At 45.2% G+C, this 22,413-nt stretch overlaps 1 protein-coding gene across 2 annotated transcripts in view; it reads left to right on the top strand.

Moving 5' to 3' along the window:
• Window positions 1-22,413, top strand: part of MAP3K13 (mitogen-activated protein kinase kinase kinase 13) — a 119,769-nt gene that overhangs the window by 53,185 nt on the left and 44,171 nt on the right. For both annotated transcript variants that reach the window (XM_029911130.1, XM_024218628.3), the window contains exon 3: window positions 18,053-18,627. In XM_029911130.1, the coding sequence (XP_029766990.1) occupies window positions 18,126-18,627 (502 nt within the window). In that variant the 5' untranslated portion in view covers window positions 18,053-18,125. The remainder of the gene's footprint in view (window positions 1-18,052; window positions 18,628-22,413) is intronic.

Below are 22,413 nucleotides of genomic sequence, written 5' to 3'. Positions count from 1 at the left end.
CACACACACACACACACACACACACACACACACACACACACACACACGTCCCTCCCAGCTGGTAGGCTGTGTGTCATAACCCTGAGAGGATCTGTTACCGAGGTCTGATTCGTGGGCTCTGTTTATTCTGTGACCAGATTCTTCTAAAAGAAGGCAGGCCATAGCTGTCTGAAGCTGATTGGCTGTCCCTCTCTGACTTCCCCCATTTCCCTTTCAGAGCACACACCACAGAAAGCTCTGTGCTGAATCCTAACACATCCCAATTTACATCCATTCATGAATCTGTGACGTCAGCAAGCTTCTGTGCTCCTTTTGCAGTGGCTGCAGGATTGTGTGGGTGGAATTTCCTTTTATTTTGCTAAGCTTTTTTTTACCTTCCATCTTTTTAAACCAAGAAAATGGACCATCATGTGTAGGAATTCTCCATCCTTGTGAGTATTTCACCAAATGCTTGTGGGGGGTGTCTGGGGGTGGTGTAATGCCAGTGTTACCTTCTCATCATTTATTTGAGCGGGGCAGATGGATGGTGCATTTGTAATGTGGAGAGACTGAAAAAATGATGCTGAGGGAGAGGCGGGGAGAGAAATCTGAAACCATAATTTAGCCAAGAGTGTGTCTGAAGTCGACAGCTGGTTTTCCTTTTGCTTGTCTGGTAGATATGGACATTTTTCATTTACAATCTTGTATGTTATTCCTTAGTGCTTCCTGTGCCTGCCTTTTAAAGGGGGAGGGAATGAATGTCAGTGAGGAGTGGCCGTATGAAAAGACAGATATTGGGGTATTCAAGGAACAACAGAAGAATTACCAGAGGCAGAATAGGAAAAGCAAAGCTGCCTTTTTACCTGCTGGGCAAGTGTAATCTTTCCTCTCTGCTGGCTATTCAGCAGTTTTGCTGTCATGTTGTTATAGAAATGGATCATTTAAGATCTATTTTTGAGAGGATGAGGTAGCCTGTGTAACATGGTGAATATTTTGGCTATAATTTTGTCCTTTTAAATAGAAGCTTTTAGCTGTTTGTTTCTTGTTCTGGACATACTTATGGCCAGATTCTTTCATTCTTACATTGCGTAGAACCTCATTTGGGAGTAGTCCCATTGCAGTCAATGGTGCTAATCACGGAGGGCTAGACTGATACTCTTGCTCATGTTGAATAGGGCTTCATATTATGAATAATCCCACTGAAGTAAATGGGAAGTCATACTGTGAGTAAGGAAATCAACAGTCTGACTTGTGATTTTTAAATCAGTGGGTAAGGTGAATACCTGAATTTTTAGTTTGAAGAAGGCAGTGTCAGAGCCATACCTTTTAGGCAAGCTAATTTTGGTTGTGATTGGTCCTTATGGCATCAGGGGAAAGCTGAAGGGAAGTGTTTTATTATTTTCCTGAAATGGCAGATCAAAATGAGAACATCTGACTATGTGGTGAACATTTAATAAAAAAAAAAAAAAAAAAAGAGTAAAATAAGTAAGTGTGTTGTCAGCTACATTTTGCAAACACGTTCTCTCTAAATTCACTACACACACCCAGCCTGGGATGTCCTACACTGACAGTCAGGTTGCAGTTGTTGAAAAGTTAGGGAATTATGCTAATCTTTGTTTTCATGGTAGCTTTGTTGATAATCTAGGAAACTTTCAGAGAGAGCTGGGAGATCCTATTGGATCTGTATGTATCTGGCTTTTCAAAATATCAGTGGACAATAGAGTCCAATTTGAGAGTCAGTAGGCTTTTTTAGTTCTTGACTGTTTGGACTTAATTTGGGGGGGTTGTTCATCTCACTTCCGATGGTTCATTTTATATTCCGTGTTGAACTTCATAGGTTAGATCAGATAAGAGGCCTGATCTGGGATAATCTTTGGTTTAGATTTCCCTTTGTCCCATACTGGTCTACTGTACTTCAACTCGTCACTGTTCTGATTAATTTTCAATTTAATTACTAGAATTATGAAATTGTTATTTATAGCATCAAATGGGTGTGAGGCACTCTTAAAATTTAGGCAACCACGCCTACAGCTGAAAACTGTTTTCAGAATTTGTGTTTTTCTTTTTTTTCTCAAATTCATGCTTTTCTTACTTTTCTATTTTTGTCCTCTATTTAAATGAGGTGGATGGTACTATGTTTGTCTCCAGTGGCCTGGAAAATTTAGGAGTTATTTATTTGTAAATTACTGTATAGATAAAGTAGATTTCATTGGTTACACCAAACTGTTTAAAGTGTGGTTCTATTCTAGATAGTAATAATGTGAAAATAGATTGTGGCATTCCATGTTTGCATCTCAGTGATTTCCAAAGCAAATGTGCTAAGTTCACAGTGATCAGACCTCAAGGGATTGTTCAGTTTGGAGAGAGCTCACAAGTTCTGGGGGTATTCTCATCTTAGGCATATGGAAGGCTTTGAAATGGTGGAATCTTACAATGTAAAAGAAATTCTTGAAGTACAAACACTGTATAAGTGAAAAGATGGGTTTATTGTCAGCCATACAAACTCCTCTTGGGATCGTAGTCAAGCTGGGTTCTTTCCATTTCTCACATCATCTCCTGTAATAAAGATCTTGTAGAACATGGTAAATGCTTGTCTACACTGCAGCTGGGAACATGCTTCACAGTGTAGGTAGACAAACACATGCTAGCTCTGCTTAAGCTAGTGTGCTAAAAATAGTAGTGTAGCCTTGGCAGCACAGGCAGCGGCTCAGGCTAGCTATCTGAGTACAAACCTGCCCAACCCCCAGGGCGTGCACTCCAGTGGCTAGCTCAACCTTTTGCCTGTACAGCTGCAGCCACACTATTTTTAGCATGCTAGCTTAAGCAGAGCTAGCGCATCTGTCTAACCAGGCTGAGAGGCACACTCCCAGGCACTGTAGACAAAGCCTTAGTGACATTCGTGCTCTTTGTTGCTGTCAGTGGGTTTTCACAGTTGTAACTAACTGGAACTTTGTAAAGAATTCTCTACGTGGCTATGCAGAGTCGAACAGGAGTAGATTTTTTTTCATCATTTTAAAGTGGAATTTCACTTTAAATCAAGATACCAAATAGATATTTTACAATGGCATGTATAAAAGCTGCATATGTAAGTGGGGTCTGAGTGAGCTCTCTGCTGACATCCAGTGATGGGGGGACGGGGGGGAAGACTTCAGCAGTGGACCATATTTGCATAGACCCTCCTACTCTGCCCAGGTGTGCAGCAGGTAGAGCTGCATTGTCAAAATGATCAATTTTGGCTGGTTTTGGGTTACAAATCACTAATATTTGAAAGCAGGGGTGTGGCGGGGTGAAGACTCACCGGCGTGGTGCCTCCTGCTGGCTGTCTCAGGAATTAGCTCTTTCCAGCCCGGAGCGCCCTCTGCAGGCCGGTGTCTCGCTTGCTGCTGGCCCCGTGTCCCTCCCAGACCCCGGTGCCCTTTGCCAGGGGTTCTGCCCACCACAGTACCCCCTCGCTCAGGGTCTCCCCTCCCAGGGGAACCCCCAACCCTCTAAACCCATCTTGCCTCAGTGTCTACTGCCAGTCATCATCTAGCCCCCGCTCCCTGGGGAAGACTGCAGTCTGTAAACCACTCATCATCGGCAAGAGGGTTAGGACCTGCTGCCTTTGCCTATCTCTGGGCTGCCCCTCTGCAGCCCCAGTACCTATTTGGCCTTTTTGGCAAGGCCTGCAGTTTGGGATTTTTCCTGGATGGAGCTCCCCAGCTCCCTTCCCCAGCACTGCTCCATCTCAGGTACCCTTCTCAGCTCTCAGGCAGCCAGGTCCTTCTCTCTGAGAAGCTAGAGAGAGAGTCTGTGTTAGCTTCTGGCCCACAGCCTGCTTATAAGGTCCAGCTGGGCCCTGATTAAGTTGGCCACAGCTGTGGCTGCTTTCCCCATCCGCCTACCTTTTCCCAGCTGCAACCCTCTCCAGGGCTGCTTTAACCCCTTCAGGGCCGGAGCGGGGTGACCACCCTGTTACAAGGGGTAATGAAATGTTATCCTTATTGTATGAGTAAAGGGCAGCCGACATAGCTCCCCTCTCCCTCTACTGCACCCTACTTGCAGTTGGCTGTCCTTGGTTAGCAAAGACCCAGAGTTCAGAGGTGCATTCACAGTGTTTAGCTTCCAACCGGGGGTGGAAAGAAATGCCTCTGCAACTGGCTCACAGCCACTGCTGCCCCTCTGCGATGTCAAGTTCTGAGGTTCTGCCACTTAACGCAGCTCTTAGTGATATCAGCTCTCAGTGATTTCAGCAGGTTGTGGGGAACCTCACTGAAAGTGCAGTTTCTGTGCTGGCTTTCACTGCAACACTGTCTGCACACAAAGGTGTAAGCTTAGCCCCTAGACCTGCTCAGTAGTGATGTCAGCTCCAGGAATTACCAAACAGAAGGGCTCTCAACTGAGGCTAATCAGCTCTCCTTTAAATGCTGGAGAGGGGCAGGTCAAATGGTGTTTGGTACTCTTTAAGCAGAGTCTACATCAGGGGTAGGCAACCTATGGCACGTGTTCCGAAGGCGGCACATGAGCTGATTTTCATTGGCACTCACATTGCCTGGGTCCTGGCCACTGGTCCGGGGGGGCTCTGCATTTTAATTTAATTTTAAATTAAGCTTCTTAAACATTTAAAAAACCTTATTTACTTTACATACAACAATAGTTTAGTTATATATTATAGACTTATAGAAAGAGACGTTAAAATGTATTACTGGCACACAAAACCTTAAATAAGAGTGAATAAATGAAGACTCAGCACACCACTTCTGAAAGGTTGCCGACCCCTTGTCCACATCATCACATAGGTATATGTCACCAAGCACTCTCATCTTCACTGGCATTTGACATCCCTACCTCCTGCTTAGCAAATGAGGTTCAGCTTTGGGTGACCCTCTCAATCAGAGCATGCTAAGCACAGTTCTGCTGCCCTTTACTTGTAAAATTGGGATAATACTGTTTCATTACCCCTGCGTTCAATACTAGAGTGATTTGTAACCCCAAACCAGCCAAACTTGATCATTTGGGCAAAGCAGCTTCATCTGCTGTGCACCTAACCAGAGTGGGCATGTTTGTGCAAACACATTCTGCTCCTGAAGTCTTCTCCTCTCCCCTCCTTCCCCGGCTCATCACTAGATGTCAGAGGAGAGCTCGTTTGGACCCTGCTTATACATAGACTGACTTAATATTCCACAAGAGAAAATATATACTTAATGCATGAGCTGTGAGAAAGTAGAGATGAGTCTCTGGCCCTTTCTGATTCTCTGGAAGTTAATTGTTTATAATAAATGCACCTCTTATAGTGCTCTTTATTGACAGATCTCAAAGCAAGTTACATAGGAGAAAGGTAGAGAAACTGTAGTGAAATGACTTGCTCAAGGTGTCACAGCAGTTCAGTGGCTGAACCAGGCGTTTATAAACCAGGTCTCCTGATTCCCAGTGCAGGCCTCTGATAGGAACCTGAAAAAGATGTTTTGTTTTAAGTCCCTGCTGTCATTAACGTATGCCTCTTAATGAATCAATGATGGATTATTGCAAGATCAGTAAAACACTCTGGCCAGATTTTCAAGAGAGACTCTACATTGGGGTCTACAGTTTTGAGTGTCACAAATTTGCACCTGTAAAAACTTACGTTTGCATACATCCAAAAAGCAGACATGTAACTACTCAAATTTGCATGCGCAGCTGCCATATATACCTGTGGCCTGATTTTCCTGGAGAGTCACCTTTGCAGCTCCCACTGAACTCAGTGAAAGTTATGTGCACACCAGGATGATTGGGTCCCTGTGAACTGGGGTTTTTCCCCTGTACTAATAGTTGGAGGCCTCTTTAAAAGTTTGGTTCTTATTAGACAACTTTTCAATTAAATATCTCATTTCTCTTTTCCCCCAGTGAAACTATATAGTAAATATATACTCCCAAAGAGTAGCTCTTATATCATGTATTAAGTAAAGCAAGAAAGGGTGTGTTGGGAAGGAGGGGATCCATGCACAGTTCTGTCTTTCAAAGCATGTAGAAAATAACTGCACCCAAAGGGATGTGGCAGGCTTGTGACTGTCTAGACTTCTCTTCCATGGAAATTAAAATATAAAATCATATCAAGTGGGTCAAAAGAGATCAAACTGAATTCTGATTCCTTGATTCATTCATTGAGGTTCCTGAAAATAATAGCATTGTATAGTGTTGTCCATCTTCAAAGCCCTGACAGACATGAATTAATCCTTACAATACCCCTGTGAGGAAGACACAGTTGTTTATCACAGTTATTACAGGCAGGGAAACTGCTAAAAAGTATATCCCATTGGCTAGTGCTGGAGTCTCGTTACATGATCACACGTCTTAATGCAACAGCACCACCACGGGACAGTTAACGTTGATGTACTAGTGTCTGTGAATGTTTTCTGGCTTTCGTGGTTGTAAACTATTTCCATTTAAACAATGCAATAACTTTTGTGCATTCAGTACTATAGGTCTTAAATCAGGCTCTGAGGGGAAAAGGGCAGATTTCTGTAGGGTGGGAGACAGCGGCGGCTCTGGTTTTTTTGCTGCCCGAAGCACAGCAGTTAGGCGGCCTTTGGCAGCATGCCTGCGGGCGGTCCACTGGTCACGCAAATTCGGCAGCGTTTCTGTAGGTGATCTGCTGGTCCCGTCGAATTGCCGCCGAAGCCGCGGGACCGGCGGACCTCCCGTGCAGGCATGCAGCCGAAGGCAGCCTGACCGCACGCCCCCCCCCACGGCTTGCTGCCCCAGGCATGCGCTTGCTGCGCTGGTGCCTGGAGCCGCCCCTGGTGGGAGAGGAAGGGGGAAAGTAGTAGAGCCAGCAGCATATCCAAGTCAATGCTAGGGAGTTAAAGGGTTTTTCATACTATGGAGACAGCTGAAAAAAGATGAGTAGAAAAGGGAGAGAGAGAGACTAATGGTCAGTCCTAACCCAGCTTCCGAAAGCAGTAAGTGGTATGAAACAGGAACAAACATTCTTCTGTCATCAAAAATGACCCCTTCCTCCAAAGATATATTTTAGAAGATGATATTTCTGTGGTTGTATTTTAGGACTATAGTGAGTGTAAAAACCATTGTGACATCATTTGTTTCCTATAGCATTGAGCTATGCAGTTCTAGGGCAATGGGAATGCAAAGCCCGGAGGGTGGGGGGAGGGAGAGTAAAATTTTAACAGATTCAAAAATACCCAGAACGTGACGGGGAAGCATATATATGTGTAGTGTAGTGTAGTTCTACTTTGTATTTCACAAACCGCTCCCTGTAAAAGATGCTTGCATTAGCAGTTGATTTAGGACCCAATCTAACTCCCATTAAAGTCAATGGAAAGAGTCCCATTAAGTACAGTGGGAGCTGTATCAGACCCACTCAATGCCCAGGAACTGGAAGCAAACCTCCTAATTCAAATACCCCTGCTTGGCATTTAACCCTTCACTTCCACTTGTACTGCTCAACTGGAAACACAGTTGGCTCACACACGTAAGGGGTAAGGTCATCCCAGCACTAACAAGAAGTCCTCGATCAAGTGTGCTTCTAGCTTGTCAGAGGAACAACCGGATTCTGATTAACCTCTGGTGTGAGGCGAGCAAGAGGTTCAGCTTTAGCAAGAAAGAGCACAAGAAATGATTGTCTGCAAAGCTACATTTGAGTGGCTCATGGCTTTGGGAATCGTTTTGACCAGCTATCAATGGAGAGAGCGAATCAATCCGCTCAAGACTGACTGCTGCAAAGTCAAGGATGCTAACAGCACCTCTGGAAACTCCCCATCTTCCTGCCACTTTTACAAAGAATTCGACTGGCTCCTGGGAACTTCTGCAAGCACTTGGCCCGCTGTGTGCACAACAATCTGCTAAGCAGGGATGTGACTCTTCTAACCCCCCAGTGACAGGCACCGAGGGACGTTGGACAAGAAGTGGTTCAGGTGCTGAGGTGGCTGCAGCACACCCTGGGTTTGTATTCAGAGGAGCAGAGTGGTCCTGGGGGACAGCCTGCAGTGGAACCAGCAGAAGAGGCTGGTAAGTTTCTGATGCCATTTTTGTTGTTAACATATGAATGGGAGGGATTTCTGGCTTATAGCCATATTGAGTTATTAATACAAGCCGGGTTTATAGTGTGCTTCTGTTCAGGGTGGAACCTACACCATTTCTGTAGTGCCCTCCTTCCTCCCTAGCCACCACATGGGATTCAGAATGGATACTGGGAGCTGAGAAAAAACAGTTAAGGTGTTATGATATTTTTACTAGTTACTCACTGATTGTTAGAAATATGGCTTGGGGCACTACAATGAGGAGCCTCACATACACCTCCCTGCTAATACAGCAGCACCTTGTAAATCGGCTGTACCTGCACTGTTTCAGACCGCCAGTTAACTGAGTCAAAAAAAAGTTGGCTGTAATGAGTCCAAATGAAACCGGAATCTGTATTTGGTCCATAGCTAGCTAAATCCAAATTACAATAGAGGGTGGCTGCATGTCTGTGTTAGGAGTCCCATGGCTGGCAGTCAGTCAGGTCTGTACATGAATGCAGGGTGCTTACAAGGAGGTTGTACTACACCTGTATGCTACATCAGCATCTTGTTGATTTTTAAAGTGGATTTTCACCCATTGCTGCCTGTTGAAGAAAGTGAATCTCTCATGGAGTTAGGAACTCTAGACCGTTGGTTACCTTCTGGAGCAGAGCATACTTACTAGGGCCACCTCTGTAGTTCATAAGTCCCCCTCCATTTGGATGCCTGCTAATCAGTCACCAGGTGCTTTAAAATCTCCTTAGCCCACAAATGGCTGTCCTCCACTGGCCTGGAACAGAACTTCATACTTCCATCCAGGGACCTCGAGAATATCAATGTCCTCCAGAGCTTGCCCTGCCGGAAGGGATTGTAAAATCCATAGCTAGTGACAACATCCTCTTCCCCTGGGAAAAGTAGTGAGGATTTATAAATCATTGTAATTGAATTTTGTATGTGTATCTTACCCTGATGTGCGATGGCTTCTGGTGCTGCTCCATCTGGAGTAGCCGCTATTTTGTGTGAATAAAATAAAGCCCATTGATTAAAATGTGTAGTCTTTTGACCTTGAAGTAAAGCAGCTCCCTTGAAAGAGTAGAAATGTAATTTTTTATCATGGTCAGATGATAGTGTTCTTCCATTTTCCTTTCAAGGCCATTTCACTTCTGTAGGGCAAACGCACGGCACCAGGAGCCTGGGGGAGTAGACGCCTCCAACTACGTGCAGGGAGAAAGAGTCCAAGATGATTGATGGGAGAGATTCTCGATAAAACCGGTCAGCAGACTGTGTACCAGAAGGACCAGATTGAGTACCAGAAAGAGGAGGATGCAAGAAAGGTGGAAAGAGAGAGAGGGTGCATAGCACAAGGAGCGATTGGTGGCACAGTTCTTGGAGCATGACCTCAGGTTGAGGAAGGAAGAGATACCTCAGCAGAAGGAGCTGTTTGAGCATTTACTTATGGTTGTGGCCACCAGACTGCAGGTTGCAGCATCCGCTCCACTCCCACATTCACTTCCTGCTCCATCCCTATGTCCTGAGTCCCCTCCACCTTGTTATGTCTTGCAGACTGTACATCCTTTGGACAGTTCAGGGGTTGGCTGGACCGTGTCACAGCCATGAATACTATTAAAGGGAATGTTCAAATGTACACTGTGCTTTCCTCCGCTCCAGTCCAGTTGCAGGCTGCAAGTACAAAATACACTAGAAAGGTAAAGGAGAAAAGAGGAACAGGGGCACCCAGAAACAGCTGTCAGTCTTATTTGGAAACATGCACTGTTCACTGTTTTTGCACAGTTTGGATATTGTGTTGTATGTTTGGATGGCAGCTGGTCTGCATGTCTGGGTTTTACACTGGTATTTCATGTTTAAAATAAATATTAAATTTGCACACATGGCTTTTTTAGCAAATTTTATTATATGTAATGAAGTAGAACTTCATCACAGTACCCTATAAGCTGTGGGTTCAAGTACATGGCTGGCCTCACTAAAGATTTTTTTTAAATGCAATGTCATATTAATCCATAAGCATAAAAATGTCCATACATTTCAGCACAGTGAGCAATACACTGTGTGTAGTGGTACAGTAAAGTGTTTACAAAACACACCCCAAATCAGAACAATTACAAATACCATTTCAGGCCCCCCACCTCCCCCAGTGCATAGGACCATGTAAACCTATTATGTGGGTGCATGAAGCATCCCTGATTTCCACTATGCATGTGAATCCAGCCCTGGTAACAGATGCACTTTCCGGCTGTGTATACGAGTCCACTCTTGGTGAAAAGGTTTTCCCTTGTCCCCATAGACACTGTGCACAGCACAAAAGGCCACAACGTTGCAGACATTGCACAATGGCATCCAAAAAGTTCTGAAGGCAGCGCCAATGATATTTCAATCTTCCAAATGCATATTCAACCACCATCATATAACTACTGAGTGTGTAGAATGAAACTTCTTTTACCAGGGCTTCTGCAAACAGGATAGGGTTTCATAAGTCATGGAAAAATAGGGTATGCAGGGTCCCCTAGAATAACATTGGGGACAGTGATTCCATTTATAACTGTTATTTGGTGGGAATAGTGTCCCAGCTTGTCCACAAAGGTAAAGTCCTGATCTCTGGAAAACCCTGGCATCATGCCCCTTGCCAGTGATCCCAGATTAGTGTCCATGAATCTGCCGCAGTAGTTGACGAGGGCCTGCATAACAATGGAATAATACCATTTGTGGTTTATATTCTCATGTGCTCCTTGTGGAGAGCAAACTATAGGCATATGAGTCCCATCAGTGGCTCCTGAGCAGTCTGGAAAGCCCATTCTCTCAAAGTCAGCAGTAATTTCAGGAACACTTATGCCTACCACCTTTGGCTATATCAGAATCCTGATTGCCTCACAAACCTCCACCACAACTACCTCCCGAGTTGACTTGTCAACTCCAAACTGGTTAGCAGCGAACCTGTAGCAGTGTGGGGCAGCCAGCTTCCAGACCGGCATGGCATGTTGTTTCTATAACTGGTATGGCACGTTGTCCCTCATGCATGTGTCCTGGTTCGGAAGGGTTAGGGGCAAGCTGATCACAAACCTCCAGGAACCTAAGTTCCCTGTAAGCTGCGTGGCTGTGCCACGCAGGTGCTCAGGGAACCTGCCCAGGGACCTGACTGGGTGTGTGTGTGTGCGCACCTCCCCTGGCTCCAACCTAGCCCAGCTCCCAGCCTGCCATGGCAAGGGTGGCCCCGTGGCCCGGACCTGGCTAGGACGGGGTGGCATGGCCTAGACCCAGCCACATCTGGGGCAGTCCGGCCCAAACCCGGGCGGCTCGGTCTGGACCTGTCGCAGGATGCCCCTCCCTAAACCCAGCCCTGGCTGGACCTGCGTGGGCCGGGGGAGGGGTGCCTATCCTGCGGCCCCAGCCCCGAAGCTGCCACGGTGGGGAGAGGCGCCTCTCCCCCGCAGCCCAGGTGCTGGTGCAGGGAGAGAGAGCTGAGGGGAATCCTCTCTCTCTGCTGTAGCCCCGGAGCACCCTCCTGCACCCCAAATCCCTCATCCCAATCCCAGAGCCTGCACCCCCAGCCTGAGCCCTCCCCCCAACTCTCTGCCCCAGCCCTGAGCCCCTCATTCTCGGCCCCACCCCAGAGCCCTCACAACCCTGCACTCCAACCCTCTGCCCCAGCCCTGAACCCCCTCCCACACTCCAAACTAATAATGTCCCATGTGGTTCCGTGGAAAATGCTTTACTGAAGTCCAAGAATATTAGCACTACTGCACTTCACTTATCTAAAAAATCAGTTATTTTCTCAAAGAAAGAAATCAGGTTAGTCTGGCATGATCTACCTTTGGTAAATCCATGTTGCATTCCAGCCCCTTTAGCTCTGTGAATTTAGTTATTCTTTGTTTCACAATTTGTTCTGAAACCTAGTCATACTACTGAGGTCAGACTAACAGGTCTGTAATTGCCCAGATCACTTTCCCCCCCTCTTATATATATGTAGGACATTAGCTATTCTCCAGTTACATGTTACTAACCCCAAATAGATAGATGTATTAAAAATCCTGGCTACTAACTAGACTAGCAATCTCAAGTGCCAGTTCTTTCAGTATTCTGGGATGCAAGTTTAGTCCCCCCAGTGAGTACACATTAAGCTCTACATGTTCCTTATTATTATTATCCTTATTGAAAACTGAGGCAAAGTATCATTGAGTTTTGGGGCCATACCTATATTAGACTTTCATCTCCTTCCTATCCATACTGCATAGCAGCCAAATTTCATCCATCCTTATTCTCTTTTTATCTATATAACTAAAAAACCTTCTTATTTATTTTAATGTCCTTGGAAAGTGCTGATTCAGCTTGACTTTTAGCAGTTCTCACTTTATTCCTGCATTTTCTAACCTCCATGATGTAGCTTTCTTTGCTGACCAACCACTTTTTCCATTCTGAATAGGCGCTCTGCTTACTTCTAATAAGCTTTTTGAGATGGTTCTTCATCCATCTGGGTTTGGAGCATTTCTCTACACCGTTTTTTTCCCCTCTTTTACTTGGTATTCCTATTTTGGATTGTTTTGTATAGTTGATTTGAAGAAATTCCAAACCTTCTCCCCATTTAAATCCTTAAGCTTTTCAGTCCAGTTGACTTGAACTAATTCCCTTTACTTCTCAAAGTCTTCCCTTTTGAACTTAAAAAGCCTAGTTGATTACCTGGTTTTGATTATCTTTCCATTTAATTTAAACTGAATCAATTTGCAATTACTCAATCCAAAGTAATTCCTACGACCAACCCTTCTATGATGGCCTTACCAAAACCAAGTCTAAAATTGCATCAACTCAAAAATCTCTGCCAAAAGGTTTGCCAATGTCTCACAGATGCTCTGCCTGATTCCTGAAATAGGAGTGACCCAGTGAGCTGGAGAAATTCTTCCACCAGGTCGGAATCCATGTTGATGACTCTTGCTGCTGGGAGCATGCATATCTGAAAATGGCTCAGCTGGATGTGTCAGTGGGCTCAAATCCCTTCCTGTCAAATCATGGAGTATGGACACACAAGGTGTCCCACAGTCCACTATGAACCAAGCCCTAGAGTGGCGATAGCTGGCGAGGGTGCTAGGAAGGAACCCTGGGATAAGCTAGGGTATGGCACCAGAACTTGAAGCAGAAGGTCTGACTTGAGTCTGCATCATGCAGTATGGAGATGTCAGCAGTGTTGGGTGGCCCATGTTTACAGTGCAGTGTGGATGCTTAAGTACGGGCTTGAAAACACCGAATCTGGAAGCCTGGGTCCCACAGACACAGGCTTACTATGCAGTGGAGCCAAAGCCACAAAGGCAGAGCATTCGTTACGGTCACAGACTGCATTTACCTGACTCAGCTGTCCATTCAGAACAGATCATTACTTTTGAGTGCTGTTGTCATGCCAAACCCTCAGATGTTTGGCTTCAGTAGGCTGTGTGCGTGTATGTGGCTGCTGTTAATGTGTCTCTCTGGGTATGTCTACACTACAGGATTAATCCGAATTTAGATAATTCGAATTTGGGAAACAGGTTGTATAAATTCGATTGTGCGCGGCCACACTAAGCACCTTAATTCGGTTTTAAACCACAGTAATTCGGTGGTGTGCGTCCACACTAACCCTAATTCGAATTAACAAAATCGATTTAGGCTCTACTCTGTTCTTCGAGGTGGAGTACAGAAATCGATTTAAAGGGCCCTTTAATTCGAATTAACTGGCTCTGTAGTGTGGACGGGTGAAGGGTTAATTCGGATTAAGGCATCTAAATCCGAATTAAAGTCCTAGTGTAGACCAGGCCTCTGTGTATGTGTGAGAAGCTCATTTATGAAATGGAAGCCACCAAGAGCAGAGATGGAATTTGGCTATTTAGCTAGAGGGAATTTCCTCTGAATTCCTGGGTTTTTCCCAAATGTGAGTTATGAGACTGACTCAGCTGCTCTTTTATTCTCTTCTGGCTGAACTGCCTTTTCTAATGGTTTTAAACTGCAGCTAAAGGCTATCTAATGTGCTGAGATATCAGGGATGTCAGGTCTGGCTCTTCCATAAACAAAGATGCACTTCCTGTTTCCTTCATTCAGGGAGCTAAATTGTAATGGTGTGGATGGAAGACTGTTTTCCATGCGACTGAGAATAATTTACAGCAGCTTGTGATCATACAAAATTATACTGTGCTTCAGAAATTCCGTTGTAGATTTAAAATACCTTTTTTCTTAGCTGCAAGAATAAGCATGAGCTGATCAAAATAGCTTAGCTCAAATCCGAGGTTTTGACTTGCAACATGCTGCTGCAGTAGCATTCAGTGAAGTCTGCATAGCTTAAATACATGCATAATCCTCCCCAAATACACACACATCTCAGAACTTTTGACTTGAAGACTGTTTCTGCAGAGGCATTATTAAGTTTGAAAAACAGAACACCCTCTGAGCAGGTTGCCTATTATAATTGTTCAGAATACCTTAACTAGTGATGGTATGATTGGCTGTAAAATCAGGTTCTAAGGCCTGGTCTACACTAGGCTTTTATGTCGAATTTAGCGCCGTTATATCGAATTAACCCTGCACCCGTCCACACCACGAAGCCATTTAGTTCGACATAGAGCCCTCCTTAAATCGATTTCTGTAATCCTCCACAACGAGAGGAGTAGCGCTAAATTCGAAATGGCCATATCGAATTAGGCTAGGTGTGGATGGAAATCGACGGTAATAGCTCCGGGAGCTATCCCACAGTGCACCACTCTGTTGACGCTCTGGACAGCAGTCCGAGCTCGGATGCTCTGACCAGCCACACCCCGGGAAAATTTGAATTCCTTTTCCTGTCTGGGCAGTTTGAAGCGCAGTTTCTGTTTGGACACCGTGGCGAGCTCAGCAGCAGTGGCAGCAGTGGCAACGATGCAGAGCTCTCCAGCAGAGATGGCCGTGCAATCCAGCTCTGACAGCTCTGTGCTACTCTCCGACTTCAGGCCCTCACGGCGGTGCCGTAGCCTCCTCGCCTGATTTCTCTGCATCTGCCTCAGGGAAAGGTGTATGATAAGGTGCGAGGTGTTGAGAACGGCCACAACTGCAGCGATGGTCGCAGCGGGATCCATGATCGCAGTGCTGTGGCGTCCGCGCTGTCACTGATCAAAAAGTGCGCGAACTGATTTCCCGCCGGCGCTTTCAGGGAGGGAGGCAGGGCGGTAGTGACTGACGGATGACGACAGTTACCCAAAAGCACCCTCGCCACATTTTTTTACCCAGAAGGCATTGGGGGCTCGACCCAGAATTCCAATGGGCAGCGGGGACTGCGGGAACTGTGGGATAGCTGCCCACAGTGCACCGCTTCCAATGTCGACGCTTTCCCCGGTAGTGTGGACTGACAAAGTCGAATTACTGTCCTTAGTGTGGACACACACGTTCGACTTTCTAATATCGATTGCACATATTCGATTTAACTAAAATCGAACTACTCTCGTAGTGTAGACATACCCTAAGGTGCCATAAGGACTCCTCGTTTTTTTTGCTGATACAGACTAACACGGCTACCACTGAAACCTGCTTTTCCTTAATCCCTTGTCTGATCTTTTAGATCAGGCCTCATTACTGGGGAAGCAACCCCTAAGTTTAGGTTGTTTTCCAGTATAAAAGATTCTGGAGATTTTTATTTTATTTTTAGAAGCTCTAACACCTCAGTTGTTTGCAGCAAGCTTTTGGAATTTGGTAAGGAGAAAGCTCTGGGGCCAGAGGAAATGCCCTTAGTTTGTCTCATGAAATTCTGTTCAGGCTTGAATGAAAGATGAACTATTGAAAATTTTAATTTCCTTTCTCTTGCTTGCATTGTCAATAAAAAATTGGGAGTCTGCCAAAATTCTAACTAAACATGAGCTCATCTAAGGTCATGACCATGCTGCTGCAACCATCACATAGCACACAGTGCTGGAAAACTTGGGAACAGCCTCTCTGGGAGGGAGAGAAAATGAGATGGACTCTTCCTGTCCATCTCTCCAACCCCAAAACAAGCCCCAATGGCCAATCCCCTCCCCCTGCCCCGGAATGGTAACCTGCTGTGAGCGAATGTAGTTAGTCCTATAGCGCAGACTATGCTATTCAAAGTTCATACCCTGCTGATGATGCATGATGGGGTTGTTAGAGGTGCAACAAATATAATTTACTTTTACTTTTTTCCTTTAAAAAACCCTAGGAAATGACATGCAGTTCTTTAAAGAATGTTATTTAGGTTGCAAAGTCAAACACTCAAAAGTTAGGAAATGCCAGAATTCAGGTTGCCTGTGCAATCTTAATTCAGCCTCCTGTGCTCATGCATTATGATAGTCTTTAATTACACGATTACATACTATTTTTGTTACTTTCAAGTACTTGACTTTGTAACCTTAATAGCATCCTTTTAGTGTGTGCTTTATATATAAAACTGTATGTGTATTCAGAGAAAGAGATGAATGATACCAAAAAAACCCCTCAGGCTTTTGAACTTCCCCCTGTGATATTCTTATTATTTTATCTATGCAATGTGCTGCTCCCTCAAAGAGGGGTAGAACACAAGCTCAGGGGTGACGATTTTCAAACATCCTGATGTTAGCTGTCTAACACCATATTTAGTCACTTGAATTAAGTGGTCTGATTTTCAAAAGTACAGAATGCCCAGCAGCTCCCATTGAGGTTCTGTGGTCTCCAACCTCCTCCATTTCTTCCTTTGGTGACTGTTTTCAGACTTCAGGACCTTTGTTCTTTGCCTAGGGAAACTTTTCTGGCTTTTTAATCAAAAATCTCCTGTTGACATATTGAAATCAAAGGGAGTCTTTCCATTAACTTCAGTGAGATTTGGCTTGGGTCCTCAGAGCAGAGGGAGTGGGATAAGCAATTTGTCTCTGACTAGCGTGTGATGGTGGGTTATGTCTGTATAAAAGGGGGAACTCCATTTTGTATTATGTGCTGAACTCCTGTCTAACCCAGCCCAGCCAAGGTTAATGAATTGCATTCCCGGTAACTTCCCTCCTCAGGAAAGGTGCTTGACACCAGCACTGAGAAGCCATCAGGGGCTATAATTCTGGAATGGCTCTCTATTACTACCCCACCTCCATGGAACAATGGGTGTTCGTCCCCCTTCCCCAGGCTGGAGCACTCCAGGGGAGCACATGGCAAGGAGAGGAATAGTCTTTTAAAGAGGGTGTGCTGCTCTGAGCAGGGGGGCTGACTGTCACCACATCAGCAGGAGAGAGAACGCAGAAGGGACGGGACAGGGGGTGGGGGATAATAGGAGCCCCTATATAAGAAAAAGACCCAAAAATCAGGACTGTCCCTTTAAAATCGGGACATCTGGTCACCCTAGCCTGAAATGCTGACAAACCTTGGACTCACAGAAGGGACACAGATCAGACTAAGGGAGGCTGTGTCTCTGGACTTCCGTTGTGTTTGAAGAGATCTGTAACTCTTGATGCTGTCAAGAGTAAAGTGACTTTGGTCAAGAAATTTGTTTGCTAATCCTGTGTTGTTTGATGTCCCTGAAGGGGCTGAACTAGAAGCCAGAGTGACCACATCAAGGTGGAACTCTGGAGGAATGCATGTAAGCAACTGGGGGGGCTCAGGAGGTCTGAGGCACTGGTTTCAAGGTCTGGGGTGGCTGGACCGTCCCAAGGGAAGGGCTCAGACAAAGGGTCTGTCCTACATAGCCAGAATCTTTACCCAGACCCAGTTGACATGGAAACATGTGAGACCGAGCAGTTGGGTCCACTTAGAACAGACTGGTGTCTGTGCAGAGGGGTACTGGGCCTGGTGGTAACATAGTGGACACAGGCCTTTCCTGTAAGAAGACTCACAGGTTAGCCTTTGCCAGTTATTTGCGTTTCCCAGAAAAGACTCATGGTGGGTAACCCAGAGGAGAAATAACAAGGACCATCCCATTGATGATGTGCACAGAGTTAAGTGTCAAAGGGAACAAATGTTGTCATTTGTTAATTTCAATAATCATTTCCCAAATATTATTGGGCCTCCAGTTTTCAAGTTAAACTTATTATCAGTCCTTCTCCAGAAAAGAGCACACAACAGAAATACCATACAGTAGTGATTAAGAAAAGAGAAAATATTTCTTATCCCATTTTCTCTCATTTCAGGTTCTGGGGCCATTTGTTGCATCTGAATTGTGTATCATTAGTTCTCTAAGCACCGTATCGTACTACCTGCTTCATGCACATGCACGGCACCATGGCCAGTCCTCAGGAGCACCTGAGCTGGCCTTCCTCTACAAACTTGATCAACAAAACTTTCAGTGAAGACAAAGACTTCAGTGGGATACATGGTGATCATGCACCCACCGGAAACCATCCTTCACCTGAGATCATAGAGGATGTGCGAGAGAAGGGCTTACTTCAGGCAGATCTAATAGAAAGTGTGGGCAGTCCAGTCACCACAGCGGTGTTGACCAGCGTCAGCGAGGACTCTAGGGACCAATTTGAGAACAGTGTGCTGCAGTTGAGAGAACAGGATGAAGCTGAAACAGCTGTGCCTCAGGGCAACAGTAACACGATGGATGTAGAGAATAACAGTGGGACAGATGACATTAAAATCCAGTTCAGCAGATCCGGGAGTGGGAGCAGTGGGTTTCTTGAGGGACTTTTTGGCTGTTTGAGGCCAGTATGGAACATCATAGGGAAAGCATACTCCACGGACTACAAACTGCAGCAACAAGGTAAGCCTGCGCCACAGAAATGCTCCCAATGCATTTCTTCTTCCCTTCATTTCTTTTAAAGTGGAGTTTGTGAGGATGAGGATGCTAAAAGCAATGAAATCCCTTTCCCAGCTTTCCACATGACCATTTGTCTGACACTCTCTCATACCTAACACAAAGAGTTGCACAGAAAACAGTTACTCCGTAGTGAACCACAAGAGTGGAATTGTATAAGCTAGAGCTGGAAAAGACCACTTACATGATCTACTCCATCCCCTGAACTGGGAGGTGACAGACATTGAAGTTGAGACAATTATTTAAATTAGTCAGGACTAGAGAAATCTATGGGGAACCTCAGGGACATAATCAAGTTAGGTGATTGGGCAGCACATGGCTGATTAAAAATAATGTTGACAAATGCAAGGTAAGGTACAGTGGAGGAATAGTTGGAACTGCTCATACACTTTCCACCATACAATCTTAATGCAGGATTTTCCCATGCTGTATGTATTAGTTAGTGTTGTGTCCAGTCTGGTACTAAGTATCTGAGACACTGGGCCTTCCATCACTTCCCTGTGAGAATATTCCACTGCCTCACACATCTTGTTGTCAGGAAGACTTTCAACATTTAACATTTCGCTCCACTCCTTCCTTTTACCTCCCCTCCCTCCCACACAGAACAATTTTTCTGTGATCTTGGTGTTTACACTTTTCATATATTTGTGGACAGTTATCATGCCCTGCATCCTTTAATTCTGATATAAAAGAGCAGGACAGAGAGAGGTGATGTGAGAACAAATAGATCTCCAAAAATTTTGGATATTAACGAAAATTGTTAATATGGGTTAATAAGGTTATGAGCTTACGGCCTATATATATTATATCTTTAAAAATATAACCTGTCCCCAGCTTTGGGAAAGGAAAAATGCAGATTAGAAGAACAAGCTGTCATTTGAAATAGGGAAGTGTGATGGGGTGAACTCACCCCGCACTGGACTGGGAAGGATTAACTCCTCACTGTGGGCAGAGGAAGCCACACCCCCACGTCCCTACTGGGCATGCTCCAGGTGTAGCACCAGTATAAGAGGGAGCAGCCCAGCTCAGTCTGGGCTGACCGCTGGAGAGGAAGAACGCTCCTTGCCAGCTCCTGCCCAGGAACCACTGATGCCCTGGACCGCAGAAGCCAGAGGCGCCAAGACCCAAGCAGATACCCATCTACCTGTGGATGCCCCAGGGAGGTCTGAGCTACAGGGAGTTGCACCGCCCAAGGAACCCGGAGACCCCAAAGATGCGCAGACTGCCACCAGGTAGGAAGTAGCCCAGAGGGGGACTAGCCATCCAGTTGAGCAGGGAGGACCCAGTCCCCCTACCTGTCCACCACCCTCAGGTGGTGGCCCACATACCCCAACGGGCCTCTAGGTCATACAGCCCCGCCTGGAGGGCAACTCTGTTGAGTCTGGCTGCCAGGCCTTACTGCCCCATGAACCCGGGGTATCTCTGTTGACTCTGGCCACTAGGCCTTGCTGCCCTACAAACCCAGGATATCTCTATGGACTTTGGCCGCTAGGACTCACTGCCCTACAGAGAAGGGCTACCCCCCTGACATAGGTCATGTGACCCTACCACCCTGTGGATCAGGGCAATTACATTGGGTCTTAGAGCCCTGCAGTTCGGGGCAACTCTATGGACTTCAGCCTTAAGTCTCACTGTCTAGAGACAGAGGGCAGCTCGAAGGATGGGGTGAATTCACTCTGCACTGGACGGAGTCTCCCCCACCCTGTCAAAGGAAGTAAAACTGTTGTAAGGGTATCTGCTAATGTTACTTTGGCATAGAGCTATACTGCACATCACTGTGTTGGATCCAGACAGATACTTGCTGTCAACCAAATAATTTACTGGAATATGGACATTGACCAAGCGATTTATCAGATATATGGTGAAGAACACCTACATCAGCATCTGAAAATGAGTTATGTCTGGACCCCAGAATTTTTAAAAACACTGACGGTGAAACCTGCTAACCTGTGAGATTCTGTGATTTTCAGGAGAATGAATGAATCTGGACTCCCATTAGCTATGTCAGATGAATTGGTTTTAATGTTGATCCCTGGAGGATCTCAGAGGATATGCTACAGGGAGGAATAGCAGAGATATTGATGGCTAGAACTAGATCCAAACACCAAAACATGACTCCACAATCTAAACAGCTGAATGTGACTCCAGCAACTTCACTTCTGAGCTAAGTACCTGATAGAAAGGGGAGAGCAAAGGATGGGCCAAGCTGCAAGAGCTTGGCATGCAGGAACACAAAACGGCCTGTAAAGTAACTCTCCATCTCTCCAAGTCTAGTGTAAGGGGATCTGCTAATGAGAAACAACAAAACCACAACAACACAGCTGTAAATACCACCTTGGATGATTGAACTGAACTTGATTGACCCCTGACTGAACTGAACTTCTTATCCTGAAAATCAGTCACTGCTAACTCTCAGACTCAACTGGGAAATCCACATCTACCCTGCTTCTACCTGATAAGTAGTAGAGGCTCTTGTAAATATATTTTCTTCTACTGAGTGGCAATTTCATTAATTGACATTAAATACTTCTTACAAATTATGTAAATCTGTTCTTATTCATGGGAAAGACAGTTCTAAGTCTCCTCTGTGGGGTTTAGTGTGTGCTGTTGGTGAGTGCCACCTTTTCCTAGAAGAGGAGAACAAAGGTGAGACAAAATTATGATGGTCAACAAATAGCTACGACAGTGGTGCTCTAAGGAGGGCTTTGGGATGTTTGACCACTGGGAGGCATTCATGGACAGAGGACTGTTATCATGGGATGGACTCCACCTGAGTAGGGAGGGAAATAGACTTCTGGGATAGAGGTTGGCACAAATGATAAAGAGAACTTTAAACTAGGAACTCGGGGAAGATGGTTGGGAGATGCTAATGTAATCTCCACGCCCGATTTTAATGTTACAAGGGAGGAAAATCAAGTAAGAAAGGATACAGCAATGGAGAAAGGAACAGCAGTGGGCATAACATAAGAGGAATGATAGCTTCGTTGTTATCAGTACTAACAGTCAGGTAGGTGATACTGGCAGTAGAATGACTGTACCCAATTGGGAAAGGAATGTGGGCAGCAAAGCCAAGCAGCAACAATGAAGATGTTTGTACACCAATGCAAGGAGCCTAGATAACAAAATGGAGGAACTAGAACTACTGGTGCAGGAAGTGAAACAAGATATTATAAAAAGCAACAAGGAGTCCTGTGGCACATTATAGACTAACAAATGTATTGGAGCATAAGCTTTCGTGGGTCTGTACATGCATCTGATGAAGTGGGTATTCACCCACGAAAGCTTATGCTCCAATACATTTGTTAGTCTATAATGTGCCACAGGACTCCTTGTTGCTTTTTACAGATCCAGACTAACACGGCTACCCCTCTGATACAAGATATTATAAGGATAACAGAAATATGGTGGAATAGTAGTCATGACTGGAGTACAGGTATTGAAGGATGTGTGCTGTGCAGGAAAGACAGAAATAAAGGCAAAGGTGGTGGTGTAGCATTGTATATTAATGATGAGGTAAACTAAAGAAATTAGAAGTGAATGAATGAATAAGACCGAGCCTGTTTGGGCCAAAATCACTTTGGGAAAGAAAGCTACTGGAGGTTCCCCTGGGATAGTGTTTGGCATATTCTGCAGACCCCCAGGATCTGATTTGGATATGGATAGAGACTTCATTAATGTTTTTAATGAAATAAATACTACTGGGAATTGTGTGATTATGGGAGACTTTAACTT

The sequence above is a fragment of the Terrapene carolina genome, unplaced genomic scaffold, assembly GCF_002925995.2.
Source record: "Terrapene carolina triunguis isolate 2854851 unplaced genomic scaffold, T_m_triunguis-2.0 Scaffold88, whole genome shotgun sequence".
Lineage (NCBI taxonomy): Eukaryota > Metazoa > Chordata > Testudines > Emydidae > Terrapene > Terrapene triunguis.
This window is presented reverse-complemented; position numbering and strand designations above follow the sequence as displayed.